This window comes from Phycodurus eques, chromosome 17, assembly GCF_024500275.1.
Source record: "Phycodurus eques isolate BA_2022a chromosome 17, UOR_Pequ_1.1, whole genome shotgun sequence".
NCBI classification, from domain to species: Eukaryota; Metazoa; Chordata; class Actinopteri; order Syngnathiformes; family Syngnathidae; genus Phycodurus; species Phycodurus eques.
In genome coordinates, this window is record NC_084541.1 from 4336572 (window position 1) to 4350320 (window position 13749).

At 40.8% G+C, this 13749-nt stretch overlaps 1 protein-coding gene across 1 annotated transcript; it reads left to right on the forward strand.

The window, feature by feature from the left end:
- The first annotated feature begins 349 nt into the window (after positions 1 to 349).
- On the forward strand, positions 350 to 5447 carry LOC133416215 (cytadherence high molecular weight protein 2-like). The gene is made up of 2 exons (XM_061702973.1): positions 350 to 359; positions 1224 to 5447. The coding sequence occupies exon 2, from the start codon at positions 1233 to 1235 to the stop codon at positions 4704 to 4706; it is 3474 nt and encodes a 1157-aa protein (XP_061558957.1). The 5' UTR covers positions 350 to 359; positions 1224 to 1232; the 3' UTR covers positions 4707 to 5447.
- The last annotated feature ends 8302 nt before the right edge of the window (positions 5448 to 13749 follow it).

Here is a 13749-nt window from a genome sequence, read left to right on the forward strand (position 1 = left end):
TGCAGTCTGACCTTAAAGTCTGGGAAGATCACTTATTGACAAACACACAATCACTAGAAACAAAAAAGACCCTTCTCCGGGAGGTGAATGACAAGAAACTTGAAAACATTTACAAGAAAGTACTCAAATGCGAACCCAACAAGGTTGACATGCAGAAAGTGTCAGTTGCGTTGAAGAACAAGCTTGCAAGCCTTGATCAAACGACTGACAAGGGATTGAAACATACCACAATGTTGCAGAGAGAAAGGATCAAGCTGGATGGTCTGTTGTCAACCATTGTGAAACAAAAAGAAGAATTTGAGGAGAAGAGGGAACATGTTGAAGCTGCGATGGAGAGAGTTAGCAACGACAAAGAAAAGGTCATTTCAATGAAAAATAATGTTGACACGGAAAGAAGAAGCCTTGCCATTGAGAAGGAGAAGATAGAACAACTGCAGTCTGACCTAAAAGTCTGGGAAGATCACTTATTGACAAACACACAATCACTAGAAACAAAAAAGACCCTTCTCCAGGAGGTGAATGAGAAGAAACTTGAAAACATTGACAAGATAGTACTCAAATGCGAAGCCAACAAGGTTAACATGCAGAAAGTGTCAGTTGCGTTGAAGAACACGCTTGCAAGCCTTGATCAAACGACTGACAAGGGATTGAAACATACCACAATGTTGCAGAGAGAAAGGATCAAGCTGGATGGTCTGTTGTCAACCATTGTGAAACAAAAAGAAGAATTTGAGGAGAAGAGAGAACATGTTGAAGCTGCGATGGAGAGAGTTAGCAACGACGAAGAAAAGGTCATTTCAATGAAAAATAATGTTGATGCGGATAGAAGAAGCCTTGCCATTGAGAAGGAGAAGATAGAACAACTGCAGTCCGACCTAAACGTCTGGGAAGATCACTTATTGACAAACACACAATCACTAGAAACAAAAAAGACCCTTCTCCAGGAGGTGAATGAGAAGAAACTTGAAAACATTGACAAGATAGTACTCAAATTCGAGGCCAACAAGGATGACATGCAGAAAGTGTCAGTTGCGTTGAAGAACAAGCTTGCAAGCCTTGATCAAACGACTGACAAGGGATTGAAACATACCACGATGTTGCAGAGAGAAAGGATCAAGCTGGATGGTCTGTTGTCAACCATTGTGAAACAAAAAGAAGAATTTGAGGAGAAGAGGGAACATGTTGAAGCTGCGATGGAGAGAGTCAGCATCGACAAGGAAAAGGTCATTTCAATGAAAAATAATGTTGATGTGGATAGAAGAAGCCTTGCCATTGAGAAGGAGAAGATAGAACAATTGAAGTCTGACCTTAAAATCTGGGAAGATCACTTATTGACAAACACACAATCACTAGAAACCAAAAAGACCCTTCTCCAGGAGGTGAATGAGAAGAAACTTGAAAACATTTACAAGAAAGTACTCAGATTCAAAGCCAACAAGGATGACATGCAGAAAGTGTCGCTTGCATTGAAGAAAACTCAAGAAAACCTTGATCAAATGATTGACCACATATTAAAACATAACAAACTGTTGCAGAGGGAAAGGATCAAGCTGGATAGTCTGTTGTCAAGCATGGTGAAACAAAAAGAAGATCTTGAGGAGAAGAGGGAACAAGTAGAAGCTGCTGTGGAAAGAGTCAGCAAAGACAGAGAAAAGGTAATTTCAATGAATAATAATGTTGACACGGATTTAAGAAGACTTGCCATTGAGAAGAAGAACGTGGAACAACTGCGGTCTGACCTTAATGTCTGGGAAGATCACCTAATGACAAAGACACAATCACTAAAAACAAAAAATAAGCTTCTCCAGGAGGTGAATGAGAAGAAACCTGAAAACATTTTCAAGAAAGTACTCGAATTCGAAGCCAACAAGGATGACATACAGAAAGTGTCTCTTGCGTTGAAGAACTCGCTTAAAAGCCTTGATCCAACGATTGACCACGTATTAAAACAAAACAAACTTTTGCACGGGGAAAGGATCAAGCTGGATAGTCTGTTGTCAAGCATAATGAAACAAAAAGAAGATCTTGAGGAGAAGCGGAAACATGTTGAAGCTGCGTTGGAGAGAGTCAGCAACGACAAGGAAAAAGTCATTTCAATGAAAAATAATGTTTATGCGGACAGAAGAAGCCTTGCCATAGAGAAGGAGAAGATGGAACAACTGCAGTCTTACCTAAAAGTGTGGGAAGATCACTTATTGACAAACACAGAGTCACTAGAAACAAAAAAGAGACATCTCCAGGTGGTAAATGAGAAAAAACTTGAAAACCTTTCCAAGAAAGTACTCAAATTCGAAGCCAACAAGGATGACATGCAGAAAGTGTCGCTTGCGTTGAAGAACACGCGTGCAAGCCTTGATCAAACGGCAGACCAAGTATTAAAACATAAACTATTCCAGAGAGAAAGGAGCAAACTCGATAGTTTGTTGTCAAGCATGGTGAAACAAAAAGAACTGGAGGAGAAGAGGGAACATCTTGAAGCTGCTGTTGAGAGATTCAGCAATGTGAGGGAAAAGGTCATATCAATGAAGAATTATGTTGATGCGGATCGAATAAGACTTGCCATTGAGAAGGAGAAGTTGGAACAACTGCGGTCTGACCTTAAAGTCTGGGAATATAATTTAATGACTAACAGACAATCACTAGAAACAGCAAAGGCCGATCTCCACGGGTTGCATGAGAAGAATCTTGAAAACATTTTTATGGAAGGACTCAAATTAGAAGCCAACAAGGATGGCGTGGATCAAGTGTTGCTTGCGTTGAAGAACACACATTCAGGCTTTGATCAAACGACAGACCGAGTATTAAATCATCACAAACTGTTGCAGAGGGAAAGGATCAAGCTGGATGTTCTACTGTCATGCATAGTGGAAAAACATGAGGAAGAAAACCCAAATGTAAAACTCTTAATTGAAAAAGAATACCTTCAGAATCTGAAGAGCATGATCAAACAACAAAAAGAGTGCCTGCTTGGATCCAAGGACATTTTTTGCAAAGAAATACTGGCGTTGCATTTCATCAAGTTTGATATGAGACGAGAAATGGTTATGCTTGAAAAGAATATTCACATGTTTAAAAACAAATACTCCAAGGTTGAAATAACAGAAAATGACTTTAGGAACTGTAAAGTAGAAATTGATACGTTACTTCAAGGGATAAAGAAAGAATCAAAGAGCATTTCTGAGCTAAATGTTCAGGTTCAAATTCAAATTGATGACCTGCAAAACGGTAAATATTTTCAACAGCAAAGGAAGAATGTTTTGTTTGAAGCAAACAATGACATTTTACAGAAATTGTTTGCAAACAAGGATAAGAGAGCCGACAAAATTACCCAATACAATGATTTAATCCAGGTTTGTTTTGACAATTTATTTTCACACATTTTAAATCAGAGAGAAGCTATTGGAAACCAAAATATCACACTGAAAAAACTCCATGCAGAGTCGAGACACTTTAAAAAAGTGTTGTTTCGGAAGAATACAATAAAGGACAAAAAGGACAAAGAATATTTAACTTGCTTAAAAACTAAGGAAGAAAGAAAAAACACTATTGTTCAAAAGTTTAATCACGATATTACCACGTGGAAAAGCTGGTTGGGTATAAGGGCTCCAATACAAGAGAAGAGACACATTGAAAATGTCAGTGATGATATAAACAGTGTACAAAAACAAATTTCTCCGATACAACAAAGTGTTAAGTTTGAAAAAGAAATCATGAGGGAGAGGATGCAAATAAGAGTCCAACAGTCAGTCCCAGGAGTAGTTGAATGCGCCAAGCTCGGCAAAGCAACAAATGCCGGTGAATTTCTTAAATCAAAATTAAAACGCTTAAATCAAAGTCTATATGATAACTTTCAAAAGATTATGCATCAATTGGCACACAAAAATAAATATTGCCTCTATTTGGGTAAAATAATGGAAGATGTGTGTTATGGACTTGAGCAGAAGCTACTGATCAGTGGTTATTATAAGCTGATAGAACAAAAGACCACCCATCTCCTAATGACAAAATCAAACAAGGGAATACAAACTGAGGTTCCATTAAAAGAGTTTAGAAAAATTTATGAAAATATCAATAAAGAGCACAATAAATCTGTTCTACAGAATACAACAGTGAAGCAGACAGAACGATTTGAAACAAAGTGCCTTGAAGAGGATAAACATCATAATATAACAAGTCAATTCATGGAGTCAGAAAGAGAATATCGTCTAATTGTATCCGTCAGTGACAAAGTGGGTAAAGAACAGAAACAGGGGGTTTACACTCAGCCTGAATCATTTGTCAAAAAAGGTTTTCCCACAGTAAACAATATCTCGAAAAGAGATTGCATGCGAAAAATTTGGAAGGATACAAATGTGCAAAAAAAGGAAATTAATCAGATGAAATATACAGGGCATGAGATGAAAAAACACTTGGAGAAACAGCTAAAGGTAATTACCAATTTTGTTAAAACATATTGGATACACAAAAAAAATACATTTGTCGAGAAGAAAACTTTAGATCAAGGATTTGGTAAGATATGGGGAAGTAATTCAGAGATAAACCATAAAATACAGGATAAAAAGTATTTTCACCTTGAGAAACTTAAAGTTGAGATTCTCTGTGATATTGAGACCCTAACTGTCAAAAAGGAAAATAGGAGCAGGGCACTGAATACTTGCTCATCAAATACTCAGTTGGACATGTCAGTAGAAAATCATAGTAGATAAAGAGTTTAGGCTAGTGGATTATTATTACAACTACTATTTTCCTCATGGCAGTTACTGTGTATTTCCTGTGCAAAGTCAGGGAACTCAGGATATTTGTGCATGTCCAGCTTGCTGATTGTAATTTACAATCTTTTCAAATGTGTTGAAATGTCTAATATCATCTAAAGATTGTAAATGCATGTTATGTCAAAACAGCTAGGGTTCATTACTTGCAACTTTTTGATTTTTGATAGTATTACAGTGCTGTGAAAGGTATTGGCCCCCTTCCCAAATTCTAATATTTTTGCAGTTTCCCCACTTAAATGTTTAAGATCATGAAACAAATGTAAATATCAGACAAAGATACCCCAAGTAAACATAAAATGCTGTTTTCAAATGGTGATTGCCCTGTGGGGAAAATGCCCCCCGCTTGCTAAATCGTTAATTAACTGTGACTAATCACATGTTTTGGTTCATTTTTAATGACCCCACGCAAGCCTGATAAACTCTAGACCTGTTCAATCAAGAAATCACTTGAATAGAAGCTGTTTGAAACACTTAAGTCGGCTAAAAGATCTAAAAAAGCTCCAACAAAATGCTACGATCCAAAGAAATTCAAGAACAAACGAGAAAAGGTAATTTACATCTATCAGTCTTCAAAAGGTTACAAAGCCATTTCTAAACCTTATTATACTCAAACGGAGTTAACATGGACCAGTGGTGAACCTTCATCACTGGTCCAAAAAAAAAAAAAAAAAAGAACAAAGACTCGCCAACTTGTGCAAAAAAAACAACAACCAAAAAAACACATCTGACTTTTGTCTCTATGGACTGACAAGCCGAAAATTTTACTTTTTGAAAGGTTTCTCGTTACCTCTGCCATAAATGTAACAAAGCATTTCAGAGAAAGAACATCATACCAACAGTCAAATATGGTGGTGATGATGTGATGGCCCGTGGCTGCTTTGCTTCTCCAGAACCTGGATGACTTGCTGTGATTGATGGAACCATGAATTCTGCTCTTTACCAGAAAATCCTGAAGGAGACTGTTCGGCCATCACTTCATGACCTCAAACTTGGGTTCTGCAGATGGAAAACAATTCAAAACACGCAAGCAAGTCAACTTCTGAATGAAGTTGTTTTGTTTTGTTCCCGTAATAAATAAAAATCACCATTTATAAAAACTGCATTTTTGAGTACGTTGACTTGGGTTATCTTTGTCTGCTATTTACATTTGTTTGATAATATTAAACATTAAATGGGGAAACTATGCAAAAAATCTAACTAAGAATTTGAGAAAGGGCCAATACTTTTTCACGGCGCTGCACGTGTTTATTGCAGTATAAAATATTTGTTCACAGTGCGGGAGTGTTCATGAATCTTGAATGTTGAAATCAAATTTACAGTATAATAATAGACATGCTCTGTGTTAACTGCTGGAGGCAGGAAGTCTTTTAAATGTTAAAAAAAAGAAAAGAAATACAACAACAATATTTTTTTAACAATACTTTGTATTTCATTTTTCTTGTGCTTATTTCTGCCATATTTGTTTTCCAGCATAAACCTTTGAAAGAATGCCAAATTTGTGTCCCCTTTTATGTCTCCGTTTACAGTACATTTTAATAAATATAAATATTACATGATTTCTGGTGAGTATGAAAGGGTTCAAAAAGTTCAGGTACAGTAAATCCGCAAAATATTTACAACATATTATAAATTTAAAATAAAGTATATAAAACACTTTCCATGGGCTCACCACCTGTGGGAGGGGCCATAGGAGTCGGGTCCAATGTGAGCTGGGCGGTGGCTGAAGGCAGGGACCTTGGCGGTCCGATCCCCGGCTACAGAAGCTGGCTCTAGGGGCGTGAAATATCACCTCTCTGGCAGGGAAGGAGCCCGAACTGGTGTGTGAGGTTGAGAAGTTCCGACTAGATATAGTCGAGCTCACCTCTACACACGGCTTAGGCTCTGGTACCAGTCCTCTTGAGAGGGGTTGGACTCTTCCACTCTGGAGTTGCCCACGGTGAGAGGAGCCGAGCAGCTGTGGTTATACTTATTGCCCCCCGGCTTGGCAACTGTACATTGGTGTTCACCCCGCTGGACGAGAGGGTAGCCTCCCTCCGCCTTCGGGTGTGGGGATCGGTCCTGACTGTTGTTTGTGCCTATGCACCAAACAGCAGTTCAGAGTCCCCACCCTTTTTAGAGTCCTTGGAGGGGGACTCCATCGTTCCGCTGGGGCACTTCAATGCTTACGTGGGCAATGACAGTAAGACCTGGAAGGGCGTGATTGGGAGAAACGCCACCCCCGAGCCCCGATCAGAACCCGAGTGGTGTTCTGTTATTGGACTTCTGTGCTCATCACGGATTATCCATAACGAACACCGTGTTCAAGCATAAGGGTGTCCACACGTGCACCTGGCACCAGAACTACCCTAGGTCGCAGCTCGATGATCGACTTTGTGGTCGTGTCATCGGACTTGCGGCCGCATGCCTTGGACACTCGGGTAAAGAGAGGGGCGGAGCTGTCAAATGATCACCACCTGGTGGTGAGTTCGCTCCGATGATGGGGGAAGATGCCGGTCCGACTTAGCAGGCCCAAACATATTGTGAGGGTCTGCTGGGAACATCTGGCCGAATCCCCTGTCAGAAGGAGTTTCAACTCACACCTCCGGCAAAACTCCACCCACGTCCCGGGGGAGGTGGGGGACATTGAGTCCAATTGGACCATGTTCCGCACCTCTATTGCTGAGGCGGTCAACCAGAGCCGTGGCCGTAAGGTGGCTGGTGCCTGTTAAACTGAAGAAGGAGTCCTATCGGGCCTTTTTGGCCTGTGGGACACAGTTGATGGGTACCGGGTGGCAAAGCAGAATGCAGCTTTGGTGGTCGCTGAGGCAAAAACTTGGGCATGGGAGGAGTTCGGTGAGGCCATGGAGAATGACTTCCAGGCGGCTTCGAGTAAATTCTGGTCCACCATCCGGCGTCTCAGGAGCGGGAAGCAGTGCACCTTAAACACTGTGTATAGTGGGCATGGGGCACTACTGACCTCGACTCGGGTAGTGTTGTTACTTTCGCGAACGTTTCGTTCAGAAGAACGAATCATTTTAGTGAACGAACTGAACCGAATCAGTTTATGAAATGATTCATTCTTTTAGCTTGGCAGCCGTGAGGCGAGCGAGTTGGCTGGGAGCGGAAACGGAACTGTTGAAGCGTTCTGTCACTCACTTCTGAATCTTCGGTGAATGACCAATGAGCAACCACCGTGCAGTCGGGGGCGGGACTTCATTAAACTTACTACCATGTGATTTGCGATTCGCCAGCGTTGAGCAGCTAGCGTCAGGCAGCGCCGTCCTGGCGGGAGAGGGACTTAATGTGAACTGAGTGATTTGTTCAGTGAACTGGTGTACTGAGGAACTGAAGAGTGATTCGTTCAGTGAACTGGTGTACTGAGGAACTGAAGAGGGATTCCTTCAGGGGAGGGACTTAAGTGAACTGAGTGATTCGTTCAGTGAACTGGTGTACTGAGGAACTGAAGAGTGATTTGTTCAGTGAACTGGTGTACTGAGGAACTGAAGAACTGAAGAGTGATTCGTTCAGGGGAGGGACTTAAGTGAACTAATTGATTCATTCAGTGAACTGATGTACTGAGGAACTGAAGAACTGAAGAGTGATTCGTTCATTGAACTTATCGTTCGCGATCCGTTAGATACGAGTGATTCGTTCGTTGAACTTCTTCGTTTGTGATCCGGCTAATTTTTGCACACATCAAGCACACATTCAAGCACACATATTTAAAATAAATGTAAATTAATAATAAATGTATGTACGTACACATACATATAATTTCCTCTGTGTCTCTAATGTGATTATTAAAGTTTTTATTCCATAGAAATAATAATAAGAATACATTAAACTTATATAGCGTTTCTCAAGACACTGAAAGACGCTTTCCACTAATCAGGTGACAATAACAGTAAGGTGAGTGAGCAGAAAGCCCAGCTGGCGGGGGCTGGTGTCAGTGACGTTCCACCGCGGAATGCAGAAATTCATGCCAGCTGGCGAGAGCCGAGCTGGACGTCAGGAGACGCGGAAGGATGGTCGGTAGCTGAGCTCACTGCACGCATGTTCACGACTGACAACCGAAGCCGGATGTTTGAAAGCTTGCTGAGAGAGAGATAGGTAGGTGATAATTAAGATTATTATTTTTTGTTTATTTTAAATCATCTCCCTGCCTTTACTCGTTTACAATACATGACAACAACAATGCATAGTCCTTCGTTTAACGTGTTGAGTAACCGTGAACCTCAGGGATGGATCATTAACTGAATGAGGAAGCACTAGAATGATTTGGTGAAAAAGAACTGAACGGTTCGGTGAACAAAATTTTTGAACGAATCTTTCTAATGAACTGATTCACATTATTCAGTACACTCAAAAGAACTGCCGTGCCCATCACCTAGACTCGAGACGTTGTGAGTCGGTGGGAGAATACTTCGAAGATCTCCTCAATTCCACCAACACACCTTCCCATGAAGAAGCAGAGTCTGGGGTCTCTGAGGCGGGCTTTCATATCTCTGGGGTTGAGGTTACTGAGGTGGTTAGGGTGGATGAGATTCGCCCGGAGTTCCTAAAGGCTCTGGATGTTGAGGGGCTGTCCTGGTTGACACGCCTCTGCAACATCGCAGTGGACATCTGGGACAGTGCCTCTGGGTTGGCAGACTGGGGTGGTGGTCCCCCTTTTTAAGAAGGGGGACCGGAGGGTGTGCTCCAACTACAGGTGAATCACACTCTTCAGCCTACATGGTAAGGTCTATTCAGGGGTGCTGGAGAGGGCGTCTGTCAGGAAGTCGAATCTCAGATTCAGTAGGAGCAGTGTGGTTTTCGTCCTGGCCTTGGAACAGTGGACCAGCTCTACACCCTCAGCAGGGTCTTTGAGGGTGCATGGGAGTTCGCCCAACCAGTCTACAAGTGTTTTGTGGACTTGGAGAAGGCGTTCGACCGTGTCCCTCGAGGTATCATTAAAAGAGTCCATGTTCTCGCAGAGGGCTTTGTTGTGTCTGGCTACATGAGCGCCCGAGAGGGGAGACAAACGGAGATAAGGGGGACGCATATCATGCTCAAACGGTCACACAAGTAAATAAAAAAAAAGGTGAGTAACACGTTTATCCAAGATTAGCAGATAACATTGGTTAGTAAACAAATTATTTTCCAAATTCTTCATAATTTTATGGAAACACCACAGATCACACCAATGTCAGGTCACACCTTCATCTCCGGAAGCCAATCCCCAATCCCCGGAACCCATATCCACTTCTATTCCTATGCATATGTATTTCATCCAAGGATAATCCATATGCATAAATATTAGTGGTCCTATAAGAAACAAATTGTGTTTCTAAAGTTAACTGTAGACGTTATGCCACTTTATGGGACAAAAACACAATTCCGAAGTGAAGCCTTCATAATAGGTTTACTCCAAGGAAAGGAGAAGAAAGAGTGGGGGGGGGGGGGGGGGACATCTTAAAACTCCCCAAATTTGTTTCTATTAAGACTTAGCCAATTTTAAACCTTTTTATCATGAACCGTAATAATCAGGTGGATGACATCGTCATTCACATGAGTTAATTGACCATTATTTATTATTTACATCAAGAGGTTTCATTTTCCAATAGGCATTAAATTTCCATTTTGACTCCCCCTTCTCTATACATTTCAATATAAAGTGCATAGAGATTCTGCCAGCTCCTCATAAGCCCATCCCCAAAAACCATCTCCTCCATTAGTATTTCTCGTTGAGTCCATCCGGGTCAATATTATGTATTATGTATTACTCGTGCACTCACTGTAGTTGTCTCGCCATGCTGCACTATTTGCATATACTGGCCACTCATGCCAGGATTGAGGAGTATCTGTAACATTTGCACAACCAACAATTGTCCCAGATGATCGCACTACTCGTCACTTTAAACCGCCATACACTCCTTGAAGTCTCAGCGCCCTTTGCACAATGGTCATTCCACCGGACTATTCCAATATTAGTCGTTCGAACTGCTCTAAGTGCTAGAGGAATCTGCATCTTTTTGCACAATTGTTTTTTGTCAATGTCTTTATGTCCTCAAAGTGTTCTGTAAATTGACTGTCTGTTGTACTAGAGCGGCTCCAACTACCGGAGACAAATTCCTTGTGTGTTTTGGACATACTTGGCAAATAAAGATGATTCTGATTCTGATAGTGCCCAACTTCTGGATCCAAATTCGTCCCACCCTATGTCTTTGATCTCTAGTTCAATTCACCTTACTTTCCAAACCACTATATCCTAAATTCTGTATTCCACACACACAAAAAATATAGCACCGTAGTGCGACTCTGTTGTCTAATGTAGTATTTATGTTCAGAAATTCTTATTTTCAAGGTTCTTCCCATCTCACCTATCCATCCATCCATTTTCTGAGCCGCTTATCCTCACAAGGGTCGCGGGTGTGCTGGAGCCTATCCCAGCTGTCATCGGGCAGGAGGCGGGGTACACCCATGAACTGGTTGCCAGCCAATCGCAGGGCACATACAAACAGACAACCATTCACACTCACAGTCACACCTACGGGCAATTTAGAGTCTCCAATTTATGCATGTTTTTGGGATGTGGGAGGAAACCGGAGTGCCTGGAGAAAACCCACGCAGGCATGGGGAGAACATGCAAACTCCACACAGTCGGGGCCGGGGATTGGACCCGGGTCCTCAGAACTGTGAGGCTGCCGTCTCACCTATATAAATTTTATTACATTTTTGACATTGGATGGCATATACCACATTCATGGTTCCAGGACCCAGCTGTTGACATATCGGTTGGCCCTGGCCCGTGACCCTGTTAAAAATGAAAGGTGAGTGCCCCAAGAAAGCTGCATCCTTACATTTCTTATTTTTGCGGTGATCTAAAGCCGTGTGAACTAACAAATCTCCCAAATTTAAGTTTTTTCTAAAAGCAGTTATGGTTTTTAATCTTTTCAGCGGTTCACATCTTTCTTGTGTCCATTTGAAATTGTTTTTCAATTCCAAATTTAATTTATTCAAATGCCGTGCATATGTCAATGGACATGTCATGACCACTTGGATGAGCGGGGAATACTCCCTCCTCCTCCTGCAGGTATCATTTCCTTGGAACAAGAGTGAAACCTCTGCTTTAATCTTGTGAAGAAAACGCTTCGAGTAACTCTAAAAATTGTCCTTGTAGCTAACTCTGCATCCTCAGGATATGTACAGATTCTGTTGAAACGAATTAATTGAGATTTAACATGGCCTTTAAAAGTATGTTGTGGGTGATAACTCGTTTTATATAAGAGAGCATGTCTGTTTCTTTATAGTACAATTTAGTGGCCAAGGTTTTGTAATTAGCCTCATGTTCATTTTCTACAAAGAACACAGTGGTGTCCAAAAATGCTATGCTTTCTTGTTGTATATTATGTTTCAGTTTGATTTTCATATGATGAGAATTCAACATTTGTAAAAAAAAAAAAATCATAAAAACCAGCTGTCAAACTACTCCAGAGTCCAGAGATATCATCCAAATAGCGTAAATATAAAAGGGGTCGTTGACAACATTTTAAGAAGGTCGTTTGTTCCAAATCAGCTAAATATATATCATCATAAGGAGGGGAATACTACGGAGCCCCCCTGGTGCCAAGGTATGAGAAAAATTTAATTAATTGATAATCTGTTCCCTCAATTTAGTCATCCGTTCCCTCAGTTTAGTTATCTGTACCCTCAATTTAGTAAACTGTACCCTCAGTTTAGTAATCCGTACCCTCAGTTTAGTAATCCGTACCCTCAGTTTAGCAAATGTCTGGGGCTCCGTATACCTACGTATATCTGTCAAGTGAAGTAAATTATATTTGTATGTTATATTCTTACTCATGTGGATTCTGTGTTTCCTAAACACAGTACTAAATTGAGGGTACGGATTACTAAATTGAGGGTACAGTTTACTAAACTGAGGGTACAGATTACTAAATTGAGGGTACAGATTACTAAATTGAGGGTACAGTTTACTAAACTGAGGGTACAGTTTACTAAACTGAGGGTACAGATTACTAAATTGAGGGTACAGTTTACTAAACTGAGGGTACAGATTACTAAACCGAGGGTACAGTTTACTAAACTGAGGGAACGGATTAGTAAATCTTTTTGGACCATATCCAATTCGAACGAAGAGAAAAGTACCATCATGTTCGATCTGTGGGGGTCTGGATGATTCAGTTGCCCCGGCACATGTTTAACTCATTCACTGCCAGCCGTTTCCTGAGCAGGGAACCCCTAGACTGGCAGACATTTTTGAGCAATTTCACTCATTTTTCAAGCCCCACGGAATATTGTGTACTATGAATATCTAAACACCAAAACCACTAAATGAAAGATCAGACTCTCTTCTTTCATCAGTAAAAAGGTTTGTCTCTAGCTCATACCGTTGTTTAGTAATCAGCATTCGAATATAGGCTACTTTCAGCCAATCCTGTTTCTGGAAGAAAAAAAAACAGAGAAAGAGCCTTTTTGTGAAAACAGACACATCAAGCAGAACAATGACTTTGACTCCAATATGTTTTTTCTTTAGTGAATATCTCAAACATCTGAACATAAAACAACACTGAGAAAGTACTTTTGACAGACAAATTATTTATTTACAAGTATAACTGTACAGAATTTACATTAGACAAAAATGCATGAACAAATGAGGCTCCCACACTTGCACTTTTTCCCTCCAAATTCTCCTCCTCTACTGTTTGTTCAATAGTCCAGGTTTTTATTACCTTGCGCAAAGTTTTATCCACATTTTATTTTATTCTTCTGTTGGCAGTGGATGGGATCCTGTGTGGTTGTCATTCTCCTAGAAACCAGTCACTACTTATGCTCGAAGCAGAACCTGTGCAGTTTAGAAATATAACTATTACTATAAAAATACATTGTTGTAATTGCTGTCGTGGGACGTGGAGAGAAAAAAGCTTGCAATTACGGTACCTTTTTTGTTTGCACCTACATACTCGAATGGGAGTCGAACGTCTGCTGGATGCATACGCTG